Below are 17,390 nucleotides of genomic sequence, written 5' to 3'. Positions count from 1 at the left end.
AGGGTAGTTGTGTCTCACCAACATCTTACTGATGAGAATTTTTTTAGAATTTGGCTGACCTCATATCCTGAGTGAGGAAGTGAAAAAAACACATCACCATAAAGATCCACAATGTATTCACAATGAAAGTGCCTGTTCCCACCCACTGGCTAATGAGATGTACCATCATGCAGTAGCTTGATGGAATGAAAAACTGCCCTAGAACATCTACTCTGTCTCACTCCTCCTCACAGGATCCACATGGAAAGCACACATTTTACTCAACCCCATCGTTTCCAGGATAGATGCACCCATCTTCCCTGCCTGTGCGCTAATTGAACTAATGTTACCTGAGCTGTAGTCAGGACTCTAACCTTCTATGCTGCAAGTGTAAGCAAATATAGTAATTAATGAATTGAATAGACAATTTGAGGATGAAGGCTAAACAATCTGTTTCTGTTTTATGTTTCCTTACATCTCTTTTTTGGTCTCTTTTTGACTCTTCACTTCCCTCCTTTTTCCATAAAGGTCATTTAAATTAATATCATATCTTTATATCACTTATAGTTATATGCCCACCATATTAATAAAACAGAAATCTGTGATAATTTCTGTATGAATATCAGGTATTCATTGAATATCTATGATGTTTGATATGAAAACAAATACATTAAAACACATCACATGAACCTGGGCCTACTGAAGTAATCTTTCCACGCATTGTTTTTCCTCATGTTGCTCCATGATAACATGACAACTACTGCTGTTTTGTTGTGATCAGCAAATTTCCAAACCCAACATTTACATGACACTGGGAAAAAAATTGCTTATAACCTACAATACAAACCCTCACTGTTCCATCAGTTAACCAGCTATTTATCTATTTAATTGTATATGCATTAAAAGTCCTTTATAATCTGGTAAGACAGAAGCAAATCACATGCCTTAGCCATGTTGAAATAAATCATGCCCACTACTTAGTCATTATCTAACAAGTCACCTACATCAGCATAAAAAATATAAGATTTGTAGTTGTTGATCTTCCTGAAAAAAATCCATGCCAGTAGATATCAAAATATACTTCACTTACTGAATACTGTATTACTTGTACAACTTATCATGGATAGTACTTATGGATCTACAATTTTTCGGTCTTAACAATTACACCATCCATCTGAATTAGAACAATATAATCACACTTACATTTGGGGGTAACTTTACCTGAATTCAATGTTTCTTGAAATAAGTATAATAATATTTCCTTAATATAATCCTTTATAGAAAACAGAAAAACGCCATTCATCTCACCCAGGCCTGTAGTTGTGTCTAATCTTATCTGCTTATTTTTATCTTAGCAAGTACCTTCTCCAGCATGTCATCTGATATAACAGGGCAATCTTCATAGGTTCATAGGTGTTTACTAGGCTAATGACCACAATGCCTTTTTAAGTCCAGCTATGCATCCCAAACCTCTGACAAGTTCTAGTACCCTTAATAAGTGTAAGCAGGGGCTTGGGAGATGAAACAGTTACAAGTTGCCTTTGCCCATTAGAGACATTGGTGCCAAACCAGGAATGAATTTCCTGTTCCTCATCCAATTGTCCAAATTGCACTTGAACTGGGTTTGGGAGGAACTCTGCTTCACATAAATGGGGAGCCATTTCCAAAGATGGAGTAGACTCTGGGATACATACCTGTCTCTCCAGCAGGTCCAATTAATAACACAGGCAAGGTTTAAGTCTTTAGAACAGGTAATTCTGGTACTCTTTGTTTTGTGGATATGCAGGAGGTCCATCAGAATGGAGTCTGACAATGCTCTGCATGCCAGGCATAGATCTCCCCTCAAAAGCCTGTAGGAGACAGAATAGAAGGATAGGGCCTTGAAGCAGTCTGCACAGAACATTTTATTTATGCTCTGTATTCTTTCAGTAAGGAACCTCTGTGGATGTTCCAGTTTATGGATATGCCTGGTTAGGTACATAGCAAAGAGGCCATTGTATTCAGTGATAGGTCTGATGAATGCCAAATACAGTGAAACAATGACCTAGATGCTATATCATTCTTAATAAGCTGAGCAACACAGAATGATTTCCTCACTACTGTAGGCACATAATGGTCAAAGGCTAGATTACTGTCCATGTGTGTCCACAAGTCCCTGACTACTGGGTCAAATCTAAGGAGTGTATTGCCAAGATGATAGTTACCAGGGGTGGATGACTTTCCAAAGGATACTATTATGCATTTCTTGGCATTTCATTTTAGTCCATGGTTCTAACACCAGTTGTTTGTCTATGTCAGCCCTTCCTGGAGAACATTTGTGTCAGTGTGGGATTCAATGACAGCTCCTAATTTGTAATCATCTGCAAATTTAATCAGTCAGAGACTGTCTGTATATCTGTACTTAAATTGTTTAAGCAACTTCCTAACACTCACTGTCACTTATTTGTGTATATCCCTATTATTCTTATATGGACACTATCTTAACCTCTCCCAACGCCTCCTTTTTCCTTATACAGCCTCTAACTTTGACATCTAACCAGGGAGGCTTAGTATATTTCAAGGCTAATAATTTATTTTCCTCATGGACATATTGCTCCACAGCATAACACATCACCATAAAAAACATTTCCACATCTGATTTATAGACAAACCATCAAAATGTACTTTCCATTCCCAGGATCTCAGGAAATTTTAGAGTGCTGGATAATCTGCTTTATTAAAATATCTCCCCATAATCCTACAAGAATTTCTTTTATTACTACTCAAGTTAAGATAACATTTAACTACAGCAATTTCTGAAGATCCCATTAGATCCATTACCATAACATTTAAAGTATCATCTTCCATTGTTGGCTGCTTCACATTTAGCTTGACATGCTGAATAGCCCAACATTTTTGAAAGAGGCGTACACAAGATTCATCACCCCCTGAGATAGTCTTCTAATCAATTTCTGATTAATTCTGATCCACTCCAGGAATAACATTTATTTCAGTAGCACAAGCCTTTTGTGTTTAGGCCAAATTTTGTGTTGTTCCTTATTTAAAAATGGAGATCTGTAAAATCCCACTATAGTAAGTTTTCTCTTCTTATCCTGAATGTGCAAAATTATAATTTTATATTCTAGTAAGTTTTTTTTCAAAAAGTTACAGGGGCTGTGGAAAGTGGTCATTCTATCCACACTGCTTATCTTGACCTGGCCAAGGCTTTTAACACTATTATACCCTGCTTGTATTATTGAAAAATTTGACAGACTTAATGTAAACCCACACATTGTCCACTGAACTGCAAATTGGCTATCCAACAGATCTCAGGTTGGGAAAGTTGTGGGTTCCTTCTATTAATGTAAAATTGTAACTAGTGGGGTGTCACAGAGATTGATTCTGGCCCCTTTCCTGTTTGGCATTTATTCTGCAGACATCCAAGATAATATCTGAGAAATTTAGTTGACCAAGTTTGCTGATGACTGCAAACTGGCCATTGTTATCTTTTCATCCACTGATGCAAAACAGCTCCAGCAAGTCTGCAGTACACACATACATGGTTTATCAAAGATGGTCTTGGACTAAATTAAAAAAGTACACCATATTAGTGCTTGTCAGAAAGGTTGCTCATACCTCATATGTTACAAATTGTACACCATTTCTGACAGATGCAGTCATAAGTGACCTAGGTACCTATGTGAATAACTTTTTCTCTCTCATTCAATCATCATGTTTCCACCATACTCAGAAGATCCTTCTGCCTAGGCCAGTTAATTTCAATGGCAATATCTTCAAGATCCAAAGAAGACATCCTACCAGTACTCTTCCCTTATAAAAACCATCATTGAATACAATGCCTCCTTTAGTATATATGTGGCAAAAACTTTTATGTTTGTCTACTTAAAGGTGTTTGTAAACTGGGGACTTAAAAACTTCATAATGAACATTGATTTCTTACTTCCTTAAACGTATCACTAAACCATATCACTCCTTGCTGTTCTGACACTATACAGAGAACTAGCCAACATAATCCTTCTGGGTGCCTGTCATTTGTGAAGGTCTTTATTTACAAAACTCAGAACTGTTAGTTGTTCACAAGCTTTGCAATTTATTTTGATGTTTTCAGTTCCCCCAATTTTCTGTTGTTCTTCTTTCAGCTTTTCCAAGTTAGGGGTCGCCACAGCAGAACTCTGGTCCGCTAATGATTGGCAGTAGATTTTTTATTGGTGCTGAGGTGCCAGCTCGACGCCCAACCTTCAAAGAAGGCATGCCCATTTTGCGCATGTCTTTCGAATGCCACTCGGCCACGGGGAGGACATGCAGACCCCACACAGAAGGTGCTCCAGTCGAGAATCGAATGGGAGAACCTCTTGCTGTGAGACAACAATGCTACCGCTGCACTACCGCGGCTTCTCCCACCACCCCAATTTTCTACGGTACAGAATTAAAGGAGGCAGTACATTTATACACCAGGGCTATGGATGTAAAGCTCCTTTCATTGACTGTTATTATTATTATTATTTTTTTTTTTTTTAATGTAATCATGTCATTTCATCGTTTTTAATTTTCTAGACTTGAGATTTATAGGCTTTTTTCTCTGATAAGGAGCCAAACATCCAATGGGCATTTGAAGCCCCTTCATACCACTGTTTTACAATGCATGGTTTGTAGTTCTACATAGCACACTAAATATCAATCATTTACATAATAATGGCTGACAAAGGCCAGTACACTTCATTTCATCAGGTAGAATTCTCTGTTATACATTAAATGACACAGTGCTGCATATTCTGTTAACCTTATATACTCTGCTATTTTCTTTGTAAAATAAGCTATGAAATGGGCCACTATGTGATTAATCTTTGAAGGAAAATCCTGCATTCTATATCTCTGTCTGTAATAGTAACAAGAACCGAATTAAGTATATATTACTTATAATATTGTTTCAAAGCAGAGATGACTTATGGTGACTATGTACTTACTAGAACTGATTATCTGTACATTTATAATAAGTGTGCAAATCTCTTCTACATTCACTTTAGTTGTGTCATAGAATGCATTAGGGTTAAATACAAATCAGTGCAGCATAAATAAATACATTTCAAACATTCCTTTCCCCTTTAAACTTGAAAGCAGAATTGTAGAAACTTAGTCAGAAATAACGACTATCTATTTTATTTTATTATTTCTTATGCAGCAGCCTTTGACAGCATTATATTTACACTTATGCTGCATAAAAATCATTTTAATTTTTATAGATGTTGAATCTAATCCCCTGGGCTATTCATTTTCCTGGACCTCATCAAAACGTTTTTAAAATTCAAAGAAGAATTGAAGAATTATTATCAGTTTTCATCAAGGAGCACAAAGAAACATTCGATCCTTCTGAAAAAAGAGACTTCATTGATGCTTTCTTAACAGAAATGGAAAAGGTAGGAACTGGAAACATTGTCTTATTTGTATCATTTACTGTTGTTATTCTTCACAGATCCAGGTATTACATAACCATCAAACCTAATATATAACAAGTGAAACATTGACATGATTTAGAATGGGAATATTACCTGGAGCATGCTGAGAACTGGATAGTTAACTGATACATAATATGCATTTTCTTGAAATATGGAAGACTACAGCTAATCAGGCCCTTACATCTTAATTTTGGCTTATATTAATAGCCTCTCAATGAGCATTTCACATTACTTAAGTGAATAAGCAGTTCACTTTTTTCTGTATTCCCTAGAATCAGTAGGATTATAGTTACTTCTTTTCTGATGAATGTAATTATTCATAATACTGCTGTAGTAGACAGTGTAGTTTACATGTAGACCAAATGAATCAATTCCAGGACTCCATAGTCTTTTTAGAGGCACTCTATTAATCACTTCTACCACTAGCCTGTAGCTTATCTGGCCAGCTACTCAGTTTCATGCAATTTCCTTGGTCCCTATAGATCTAATGTGATGACCCTCCCCCCGTGTGACCCATACCAGCAAGACACCCTTAGGCTCAACAGTGGTGTATAGCATCGTACCTGATGGAGCAGGACAGGGCCTGGCTAAGTCTGTCATCCTGTGGCATGCTGTGAGGGTCTCTACTTCAGTTCTACATTCTCATGGTGTGCTTAGTGATGTCACCAGGTGTGGTGTGCAGTGGATGTTATAAGGAGACATACTGCTTCTCTGTGGTGATGTCAGACCAGATCCATGATCACATCCATCCATCCATCCATCCATCCATCCATCCATCCATCCATCCATCCATCCACCCACCCACAACCCTCTTTTCCCATTTTTGCACATGGGGGTCAGGGTGTCATTTCATTAGTGACAATCATCTAGAGCCACGGTTTACTCACATGGTCACAATAAAGCTTCCTCTTCAGAGGGACAATTATGTATTCTCTTCCAAGAGTTATATGGAGTAATGTGGGATGTTAGGGAGGTTAGAAGTACCAGCCAACAACAGTGCACAGATCTCCCAAGTCTTACAGAATTGCAATGGAAAATATACGAGGAGTGATAGCCTTGAGCAAATGATCAACACCGAGAGCTGAAATCCAAGAGCTTAGCAAAATACTATATCAGATGTAATGAAGCCAAGCCAAACTGGGCAACTGTGAGAAGACGTCCAGGAGACAAAACATTTGTACTATAGGTATCAACAAAAGTATAGATTACAGTGATCTAGATTCCTTCCTACTACTAGACCCACTAAAGAAAAGATTTAATTTACAAAAATCACATTAGACCTGGTAAGGGAAAGATTTCATGCAGAAAAAGCTTAATGCTGAGAAAATTTACAAGGCTGAGAAGAGAAATTGCAGTGAGTTTGCAATATGGCACATCTTAGTGATGATACACTTGTATGGAGGAAAAGAAGAAATCCTGTGGCAGAAGTGCATACCGAAAACAGTCCTGTATATAAGTACATAAATATATATATATATATATATATATATATATATATATATATATATATGTAGGTATATATAGATATAGATATATAGATATAGATAGATATAGATAAATATGGTTCCCATGTGTTTTACCAAATGTACATTTGTCTGACAAATGCAGGCATGTGATTTAATGTCGATGGTACAGATGGCCAAATGGTGGATATGTCCATGGTATGGAGTGTCAATACAGGTAAGTGGTGTTGGAGGGGGTGAGAGCATATGTATGTCTGTGTGTGTGTGTCTGTGTGTGTGTGTGTGTGTGTGTGTGTGTGTGTGTGTGTGTGTGTGTGTGTGTGTGTGTATACATGTAAGGGGTAGGGTAGGGTATGAGTGAAGGATTGGTGTTGTGTTTTTGTGTTTGAGTTTGTGTATTTTAGGGTAAGAGTAAGAGTAAGAGTTAGTTTAGGTGATGGATGTAGTGTTGTTTGTGTGTGTGTTTGTGAATGTTTGTGTTTCTGAGTCTGCTTTGTGTAGTGACAGTGTTGCAGGAAGATTTTAATGACATTTAAAACAGCTCCATAGAATTAGCGACCAGCCACTACTCTGACATATTCATCTATGCAATCAAAGGAATCTGTTGCATTCTGCTAACCATAAGTATAATTTCATACTGTATTTTGCACTTTTAAGCTGTATTTTTTCTATATTACTGATTTTATAAAACTGTTCTTGCTGATTTGCTGCACTTTGTATCTGCTGTAGCACAGACAAGATTCAGACCTGCTGAATCTGGTTCTGTTTGTTAAATTGAGCACTTATCTGATTGAAGGCTGCTGGCACAGGGCTCACGTTTGATCCTTTTTATTGGTTAAATTGTTTAATTCAGTTTGCTCACTGTTGCTACATAAAACCCCACGTTTGTGCAAGTTTGCACTTGTTTTAACACAGAGCCATAAGTTTAGGCAACCAGCCACTGCTCTGCTGTATTCATCTGTTAACATGTAGTGCACCTCTCTGCACCATCATGCAGTACGGTACAAGAGTGGCCTTAGGTCAACTGGTGCCCTAGGCAAAAGGGCTTCACGGTGCCCCCCAACACACCACCGGGTACCCCATCCTGGTCTGTCTACACCAAATAAATACTGGAAAAGTGCACCTACTAGAGTGGCGCCCTAGGTGGCCGCCTAGTTGGCCTATGCCTAAGGCCGGCTAGTACCATGCAGTGGGGGTTACCACTTGTAGTTAGAAATGTAGAAAATTCAGTAGATAAATTTTCCCTTAGTAGTTGCCTATGATTTGGCTGAGAAGTCCTTAAATTGCACTTGGCTTCTCAGAGAGCACCTCGGCTATGCTTTTTTCCCTTAAAATGTCCCAAAATCACCAAATCTACAATAGTCTCATACCATTTAGAGAACCCCCACTAATATAGACCCTTTATAGAGCACCCCATTACTATAGACCTCATTTAGAGCACCCAGTTATACCACACCCTCCATTTTCTCTCCCCACTCTGAAAACAGGATTTAACCTAGCATTATGGATAGTCAGTTTCTCTACCTTTCTCCTACCAGCCTGTCTGACATTGGTATCCTGAGGCAGTGTAGCAACTGCCTCATGTACACTGACAACCCTCTACTCCTAAATCACACAAGTACAATTTGTGAAAGATGCATCTACACTATGAATCTGGAATCCTTGCTCTCTTGCACACAGAACATTAACACTGAACAGGTTACCAGCTCGCATACTATACCTCCTGTACAAACCATGCACTCAGCACATAAACCATCATATGTGGAGGTATTCACCAGAAACCTAAACACCACAGACCTTCCAAACACAAACATGCTACACCTAATACAGCACCTACAGCACTCAATACACATAAAAACACAAGCACTAGTGCCTCATCAAATAAGCAGTTAGAAACCACAGTAGAACCAAATATCAGATACTGCATCTCACCAGATGAGCCCCTAAGGCAAAGCACATCTAAACCACATTTTTTTAGTCATAGGTGGCTCCATTGTGAGACACACAGATGTCCCACTCACCAGGCTGGACAAGGAGAAAGTTATGGTCAGCTATCTATTGGGTGCCAGGATACATGAGATCATGCATGTACTCAGGTCTCTCAACAAGTACCATTATTACTCTGTCACAGTTCATGTTGATGTGAATGATATGAGATGTACCTCACTGGACTATATGAAGAGGGACATGATTGAGCTCTATGAATATGTGTCCCAGTCACATATGTCCCTTGTCTTGAGCAGCATTTTACCCCCACCTAGGATGATACCACAATGTAAACAAAAAAATGTACAATAATATTTTTGTGTTTGATGAAACCTCTACTGGCAGAGAAATGGTGTAGCTATGGGCACCTCGTGTGCCTATAGCTACACCAATGCCGTGATGTCTGCATGTGAAGAACAGTATATACATAATGGAAGATTTAAAAACATTGTACTGTTTTATCACAGATTTGTTTATTTTGTGGGTGGGGTCACTGCAGCAATTTAATGAGCTTGTTGATTATTTATCAAATACTACTACGTACTTGCAGTTTTCACAAGCAATTTCAAATGAAAAGATAAATTTCCTTGATGTTGAAGTTTATAAAGACAGTTTAGGTGGTGTTACCACAAAGTTATACAAAAAAAAAATGTCACTGTGACAACCTATTATTCAGAGAAAGTATGCATCCTAGTTATGCATTTAAAAATGTTGTTAAAAATCAGGTATACAGACCTTTCCAATTGAATGTAGGGAACAATAATTTCTTAGAACAGACTGCTGCTTTAAGATAAACTTTTGAAAGAAGAGGCTATCTTGATCAAGAAGTTAATAATGTTATTCAAGATGCTACTAGAATGAGAAATGGCAAAGCTACACCTCATTTCCCTAATGGTAGTGAATTAAATCAGTTAAGAGAAAATAAGATATATAGAAGTAAGTTAAGAGTTCCAGTTTATTATTCCAATAACTCACGTATGTTTACTGCGATCATTAGTAAGTACTGGCATATTCTTACAGCAGATGATGAAATAAAAGGGACTGTGGACAGTAGACCCACTTTTTTATATAAAAATATGAGATCATTGAAGTGGCAGTTATATTACCCTAAAAATAGGGGGAATGAAAACAGTGCCAATATTACTAAGGCTTGTGGTAGATGTACTGCATGTAAGCATATAGATAATTCATATTTATTTATACATCCAGAGCAGCACAAGACTTATACTTTTATGGATTCTGTCACTTGTTCCTTAATACATATAGTTTATTTAGCATGTTGTCAGTAATGTAACAGATTCTATGTAGGGAAAACAGATAGGGCATTTCATGACAGAATAAAAGAGCATATCTACCATATCAGCAAAGGCAGTGTTTCTAATCCACTTGCCAAACATGTTAGTAAAACAGATAATTCTCATGTTTTTAAATTTAGAGCAATAGGTAGAGTTTATGAAAACATCAGCAGTGGAGATACTAGAAATTATACTGAACAGTTAGAAACAAGATGGATACTTTGAGAGGGGACAGTGGTCATGGATTAAATGACAAAGTCCCACTCAAACCTATGTTAAAACAAGACCGTTGTTCAGATAATATAAATCTAGGTTTTTGATTTTGATAGAATGTTTATAGTTTTATATGTATATGTATCTTTATTTTTTATACATGCTTTTGTATTTTATTGCTGTGACAGTGAATGTGTTTTTAAGCAGCTTTTGCTGCATAAAATGTGAAATAATGGTCCTGTTTCTTTAACAACAATGAACTTTTACTGACTGGATAATTGGTAATATTTTTTTATATTTAAATGGTAAAATAATCAATTTGGAATTACATCTGATGAATCAGTATCTCTGTGAAAGCGCGTATATCCATTTATGGAGTAAAGAAAGTTTTTATTCTACATATTGGCCATTTTTGAGTCAACTTTGTTTTTTGGACGTAAACAAAAAATGATTGACTTCAACAGTTGGCTTAGTTTCACACTCAGTCAAAGTTGAGGACTTTACCTCAACCAGCAGACCTGTCACCAGTGGGTTCCACAGGGGTGATTGCTGGGCCCCTTATTGTTTAGAATATACTTTGCAGAAATTCAGGCCAAAACAGAGGGGCTTTGGCTGTCTAAGTTTGCTGATGACTGCAAATTAGATACAATCATTGAATCCACAAATGATGTCAGTATACTTCAACAGGGACTTACACAAACCAATGGTTGGTGCCAAAGCCATGGATTCAAACTCAGTGTAAAAAAATACATTATCATCTCCTTCAGTAAAAACGATATCCCTGCAGACTATCATGCAAATAATAATACCTTAAGTAACAACTCAGTAGAGAGAGACTTGGGGACGCAAGTTGACTGTAGCCTACACTTTGACCACTATGTGTCTACTGTGGTAAGGAAGGCAGTCTAAGTCACACACTCATTAGCAAAGGCATTGCCTCAAGAGTGAAAAAGGCCATAACACCCCTGTACTTGATCCTCATCAGGCCAATAACTGAGTGCAATGCTTCCTTTCATATGTACCTTACCAAACACAAACAAAACTCAGGGTCTGCAGCACATGTCATACACTGACAGACTAAAGTCACTGTCACTGTACTCAGCAGCCTACAGACTACTTAGACAAGACTTGTGCCTCGCCTACAGAGCAATCTCAGATCCAAATCTTATGGAATTGCTGCACATGCACAAGTCAAATAGGACAAGGGTCACTCGCTCCAGGGACCTTAACCTGGCCTGCAACATAAATGGGACATACTGGAGAGACAGATATGTCTCTCAGAGGTTGCCACATCAAACAAAACCCCTATATAACCCTTTGTAAGCATAGAGTGGATGACTGGATGGGAAACCATAAATTCCTGCCGGGGATTTCACCTATGACCCTTCAAGATATGGGCAGTCAATGCTAACTAAGATCTTGAGTTTAGGCAAGATACTTTATATTGGGTTTCTGTAGTATTATATTGGGTACACATGGCTAGGCTTATAAAGACCTTCGGGTCAATAGCCCAGTAACCACCTATGAACCTATGTTAAGGTGTAGGGTTAGGGTTGGAGGAAGGGGTAGCCCTGCCCTCTTTAGTAATGGGTGCTAACCCTAACCTTAATGCTCCCCCTTCCCCAACCGTAACCCTATATCTTAATGTCATTAAAACTTTCTCATAACACTGCCAGTATTCAGATAAATTTGAGGCTAGTATTATGGAGTGGTTAAGTTTTAATATTGTTAGAGGAAATAGTTTTTTTCTCTCTCAATATTATTGTTTTCAGTTTTGTTTGTGTTCACTATTGTGTATGATCGAACTTATATTGTCTGTGTTTTACATTCAACATTAGGGTGGTTCAGTTATACATAATAGACCCATACATATATAATGTCGCGGATGGTTTATGTGATCGTGCATAGCATCGAACCATAAGAGTGAATTTTGTAACGTGTTCACAGCACTATGTTGAAACTCACTTAGCGGAATCCAAATGTCGAAAAGATATTGTTCATTTGAATGGCAAATTGCATTCGCAATTCAGCCAGTCGAACATCCGTAAAGCAACATTATGGATTTATGCAGGTGTGCTTTCACTCAATTGTTTGTCGCACAAACCATCTGCGAGATTATAAAGGTAAACCATATATATATAGATATATATATATATATATATATATATATATATATATATATATATGTGTGTGTGTGTGTGTGTGTGTGTGTGTATGTGTGTGTGTGTGTGTATATATATATATATATATATATATATATATATATATATATATATACATATATATATATATATATATATATATATATATATATATATATATATATATATATATATATATATATATATATATATATATATATATATATATGCTAGGCCAAAGGAGAGGAAGTAAGACAAGCCTTCATGCTGACAAGGAATTTGCAGATTTCAAAACACAAATTGAACATGAAAGCAGTCCTGCCTGCAGAGCTCAGCAAGGCTAATCAAAACTCCTGGCATTGATGGAACTGTAACGAGGTAAGGCAGAAGAACAGACAAAAAAGAAGATAGCATTAGAAACAACGTGAAGAGGACAGCCCATGGGAAAAAAAAAACAAATCATGAGGAAACCCCAGAGGGGCAGCACATGCAACACAAAGACCAAAAGTCTGTGTCTAGAGTTCTGAAAAGAGATCATATTGCAAGAAGAAGGGAGAATCTGGGATAAAAGATCAGCAGAACAGAAAGCTAGATAAGAAAAGGTTGAGAAGCCTGCCTTCAGGGGAATTGTTTGAGGAAGACAGAAGACATAGGAAAAGAAATAGAAATGGACAACGGGGACATGTATCTTGGACTGAACTAAAGAGTGCTCTGACAGGTCACATGACAGGGGGCAAATATCATCGGAGTATGGAAGGGTTGAAAAGAAAATGGACAAAAATGATAACTTAGATAAAAACAGAAACTACAGTTAAGAAAGGTGAATGAAGGAAAGACGTCAGGAAGCAACTTACAATGTAGAAAAAACATGGACAAATGAGTAAACAGTAGCTCCTTAACTCTCTCTTTTCAAAGAGATACTTGCAAGACTCTGTCCATGTAGGACTGTTCATAGCTATGTGGCAGAAGCCAACTAATAAATGCTTCCATTGAACAATCAGTACCACCAGAAAATGAACTGAAAACCCTTATGGGGTTGGGGTAGAGAAACAAATACATTAATATCATAGAAGGGTGGCTCAGGGAAAAAAAACACAAACAAATGGCAAAAAAAAGGAGAATGTATGAGCAATCAGAATAGGCTAAGTAATGTTTATCAAAAAGGACTGCTTTTATTTATGTATCTATTTATTTATGTATTTATTTATGTATGTATGTATTTATGAATGCATCACTTGATTTATTAATTACCATTTGTCAACCAGGATAGACATTGGCTTGGAGTCTCTTTTCAGCAGAGGCCTGAGGAGATAAGCTCTATAAATCAGTGAGTTTACATTTACTATTATATACAAATAAGTATATACAATTATGGCAACAGTGATTTTATACAAAATAACCTGACAATGAAATTAACTGGTCATTAATTCTGGAGAAAAAGAAAAGTTGACTATATAGTCACATTAGCAATATATATATAGATAGACAGATAGATAGATAGATAGATAGATAGATAGATAGATAGATAGATAGATACTAGTGGTTACTCTAGCTAAACATATAGATTGCCAATTTCTTCTGGCATACAATGACAATAACAGTAAAAGAAGCATAATACATTTGTGAGAGATTAGAAAAATAGTAGATATATTCAAGTAAATGACCGTACCCGTGGATAGCTAGAGTGAGGCAAAGGCAGCAGCTGACCCAGCCACAAGGTGTTAAGGGACACGATCCGCACATGCTGACATGTCAATAGTACAGTTATGGCATTCATTTCCATACTGGAATTCAGGAAATAAATGCTGGTACTACTTTTGTGGCCAGGCCTGAAGTGCTTTTATTGTCCTGAAGTACAAGAGGACAGGGTGCAAGAATAGCACAGCTCTGGACAGTACAGCTGAATTCTGAAACTTTGGTATACGGGCAGTTGTTGGCATGTATTAGTAAAGTTAGAAAAATAATGCCCATCTTATCTCAAAGGTGAACTAAAGGGCAAAGAAGTAATTGTTAGGTTAAGGAACAGAAGTAAGGGAAGGCAACAGCGAAAGGTAAGGTGACAAAAGGAGAGCATGAGATTCAAGCACTGATGGACCTAACATCAAGCCGAGATTTAAAAAAAAATTAAAGATAGAATAGCATGGAAAAAAGGGGACTACATGGAAAATTAAGGGACAAAGGAGTAGCCCTGGTATAGAAATAAATGGATCTGAAAAACCCCAGAAGACTCACAAAACTAAATGGAAAAGGGAGAGGTCCAGGCACAGACAAAAGTAAAATGGTGATGGGCCTTGTTTGAAGATAGGACCTGCAAGACCTACATAAGGGTAGTCAGCAGGGATGGCTGTTGGAGAAAGGGGTTGCAAGGGGGAAAGAGGGATAATGTCACTGCTGACCAGAAACTTAATAGAGTGCACCTACTCAATCAAAAGGGGAGAAATCATAAAAGAATGAAAAGATGTAGCTGTGATATAATACTGTTGCAAGAAAGAAAATTAGGAATAACTGGAAAATGTAAAGCCTTGAGTATCCAACAGGCAGCTAATTTGGTAATGTAGAATCTTGGCCAGTAGGAGGGAAAGAAAAACATCTAAGCTCTGAACAAGAATGACAGAGATTTCTTTCTCTTAGAAATAAGAATAGCTGAAGAGAGACGGCAGAAAAATTATAGGGCAGAGCTTCAGTGTGACCTGGAATCTCAAAAATGATAGGCTGTATGGCAAAAGGGAATACAGGATGAGGAGGAAGAGGATGCAAATGAGTCTAGGTATGAAGATGGAGGAGGGAGGTGGAGTATAAGGACCGGAAGGAATACATATTCACCAGAAGCAACATAGTCCAAGCCTGCAGCTTGGACAAATTCTGGGGAAGGCGGGAGGCAGCACTAAATGCTGAAAACATAGCTATTCAAGAGAGCTTTCTATCAAGGATCTCTGCAGTGAGGGATGAGATCCAAACAGGAACACAACAGCTCAGAAGGCTAGGATAGAGATGGGACTATCTGCAAACGGTCAGGACAAGATGCAAAAATAAGGCTAAAGAAAATGATAGCAGAAACAGCAATGGATACTGATAGTGACAAGGAAGAGTTAGAAGATCCCTGGTGGGACAGTCAAGGCAGCAATAAGATGGAAACCAATGGAAATATAAAGGCAAGGAATAATAGGGGAATAAGAAACGCTAGAACACTACTAAAGATTCAATGAGAAATTTAGGACAGGAAGGAAGGCTGATAAGACCTGATTATAAAAGATCAAGATTTACAAGTGGAAATAGAGGTTATGTCCACAGCAGCAACAGATGCAGAAACATGGTATGAAAGAGAATACTGGGGAGCGGGCAGAGTCTAGTGTGGAAATATAAAGTAAGGGAAAAACTGAGGGGAATGGTAAAAATGTAAACACCAGGAGGTTAAATGGTGATACAGGAAGGAGAACTAAGAAAGACCATCACAGACTAATTCCAGAATTTATACAAATTGTAGACAAACCTTCAAACAAGGTTTCATTTCTGGAGCTTGGGAATTTTTGTTGAAAGTCCTAATACAAAGAAGGATGGGAGAGTGGCTCATGCTAAGACCTAGAGATTGAGGTTACATTAAATTGAAAGGGGGGTCTCTCAAATCCAGCTAAAGTAGAACAGGGGACAAGACAAGGGTACCCACCATCACTGGAATTGTTCATAATGGTAATAAAAGAACAATAGAGGTGATAAATATGATGAGGGAGCTAAAAAAGAAAAATGGGATACAATCCAAATTTCTGCTAGATACAGATGGCTGTATATTGTTATAATCAGATACAGATGTGGCAATAGAAATGATGATGGCAGTCTGTAACAAGCTTGAAAATGCACAAAAGAAAAGAAAATCAAAGAAAAGAAAAGAAAAGCAGCATAGTCAGGACAGAGAGTAAAGAGATGGAGATGTATGTGGAAATAGAGGAATCATGATACCTCAACTACTTGACCCTAATTTTGGGAAAAATGGTGAGAGATGCCATCAAGGAAAACATTAACAGGATGAAACAAAAAATACAAGATGAACCAGAAAAACAGAATAATAAAACATATACTGCACTGGATATAATCAATGCAGTGCACATAATGGTGAGTCTGTTATTGCACTGTAGTCTAAGAATGCTAACCATAAACTCAGAGGAGAGGGTCTGAGAGAAATTAGGAAGAAAATACAAAGGGAGTGGAAACAGAAAGTGTCACAGAATAACCAAACCAAAGCTGAGGTTAGACAGGAGTTCTGGGTAACGAAATTGCCTCACACCCCCACTGGACCTTCTCATGTTATGTAAGGTATTCAATCAGAGGAAAAAGAAAAATGTGAGGGAATGTCAATAAAGAGTCACACCTGGTCTAGGAGGACTTCTGGGAAGCAAACAAAAGAACATTATTTAGACTACGGAATATGTGGTTGGAGCAAGAAGAAAGACAGAGAAATGTAGGGAGAGATTGGCTGGGGAAAGAATGTGATACAAAACATGCAGATATCTAGAAACAATGTGTAATAAATGAAGGAGGGAATATTCAGACATTTGGAAACAATGTGTAGTAAATGGGGTGAGGGAAATATTAAAATATATTGGAGGTGGACGGGTAGGCTTTAATAACCTGGATTAGCTAAATGTGCAATATGGTATTAATGGCCAGTGGCTGAACAAATTTAAGATTAGAAACAGATACAGATGATGAGGAATGAGGAAAGAAGGAGGTTAGAGATGATAAAACTAAAGGCCTGTTTTCAGGTACATAAAAATAGCAGTGCTAATATTAATCTCTTATATAGTATTCAAGAAGTCCATTTCTACAGACACAGATACCCAGAGAAGTGTACCAGCTGGAAGTACC

General features: G+C 37.5%; 1 protein-coding gene across 1 annotated transcript in view; it reads left to right on the top strand.

Annotated features, from left to right (window-relative positions):
• Positions 1–17,390, top strand: part of LOC122801207 (cytochrome P450 2D15-like) — a gene marked incomplete at its 5' end in the record, with an annotated part of 628,388 nt that overhangs the window by 283,906 nt on the left and 327,092 nt on the right. Inside the window, one exon of the mRNA XM_044070797.1 lies at positions 5,220–5,393. Coding sequence (XP_043926732.1) covers positions 5,220–5,393 — 174 coding nt within the window. The remainder of the gene's footprint in view (positions 1–5,219; positions 5,394–17,390) is intronic.

This window comes from Protopterus annectens, chromosome 1.part0 (genome assembly GCF_019279795.1).
Source record: "Protopterus annectens isolate FY-2018-M chromosome 1.part0, PAN1.0, whole genome shotgun sequence".
NCBI lineage: Eukaryota > Metazoa > Chordata > Ceratodontiformes > Protopteridae > Protopterus > Protopterus annectens.
The sequence above is the reverse complement of the archived record's forward strand: the minus strand, read 5'-3'. Positions and strand labels throughout refer to the sequence as shown.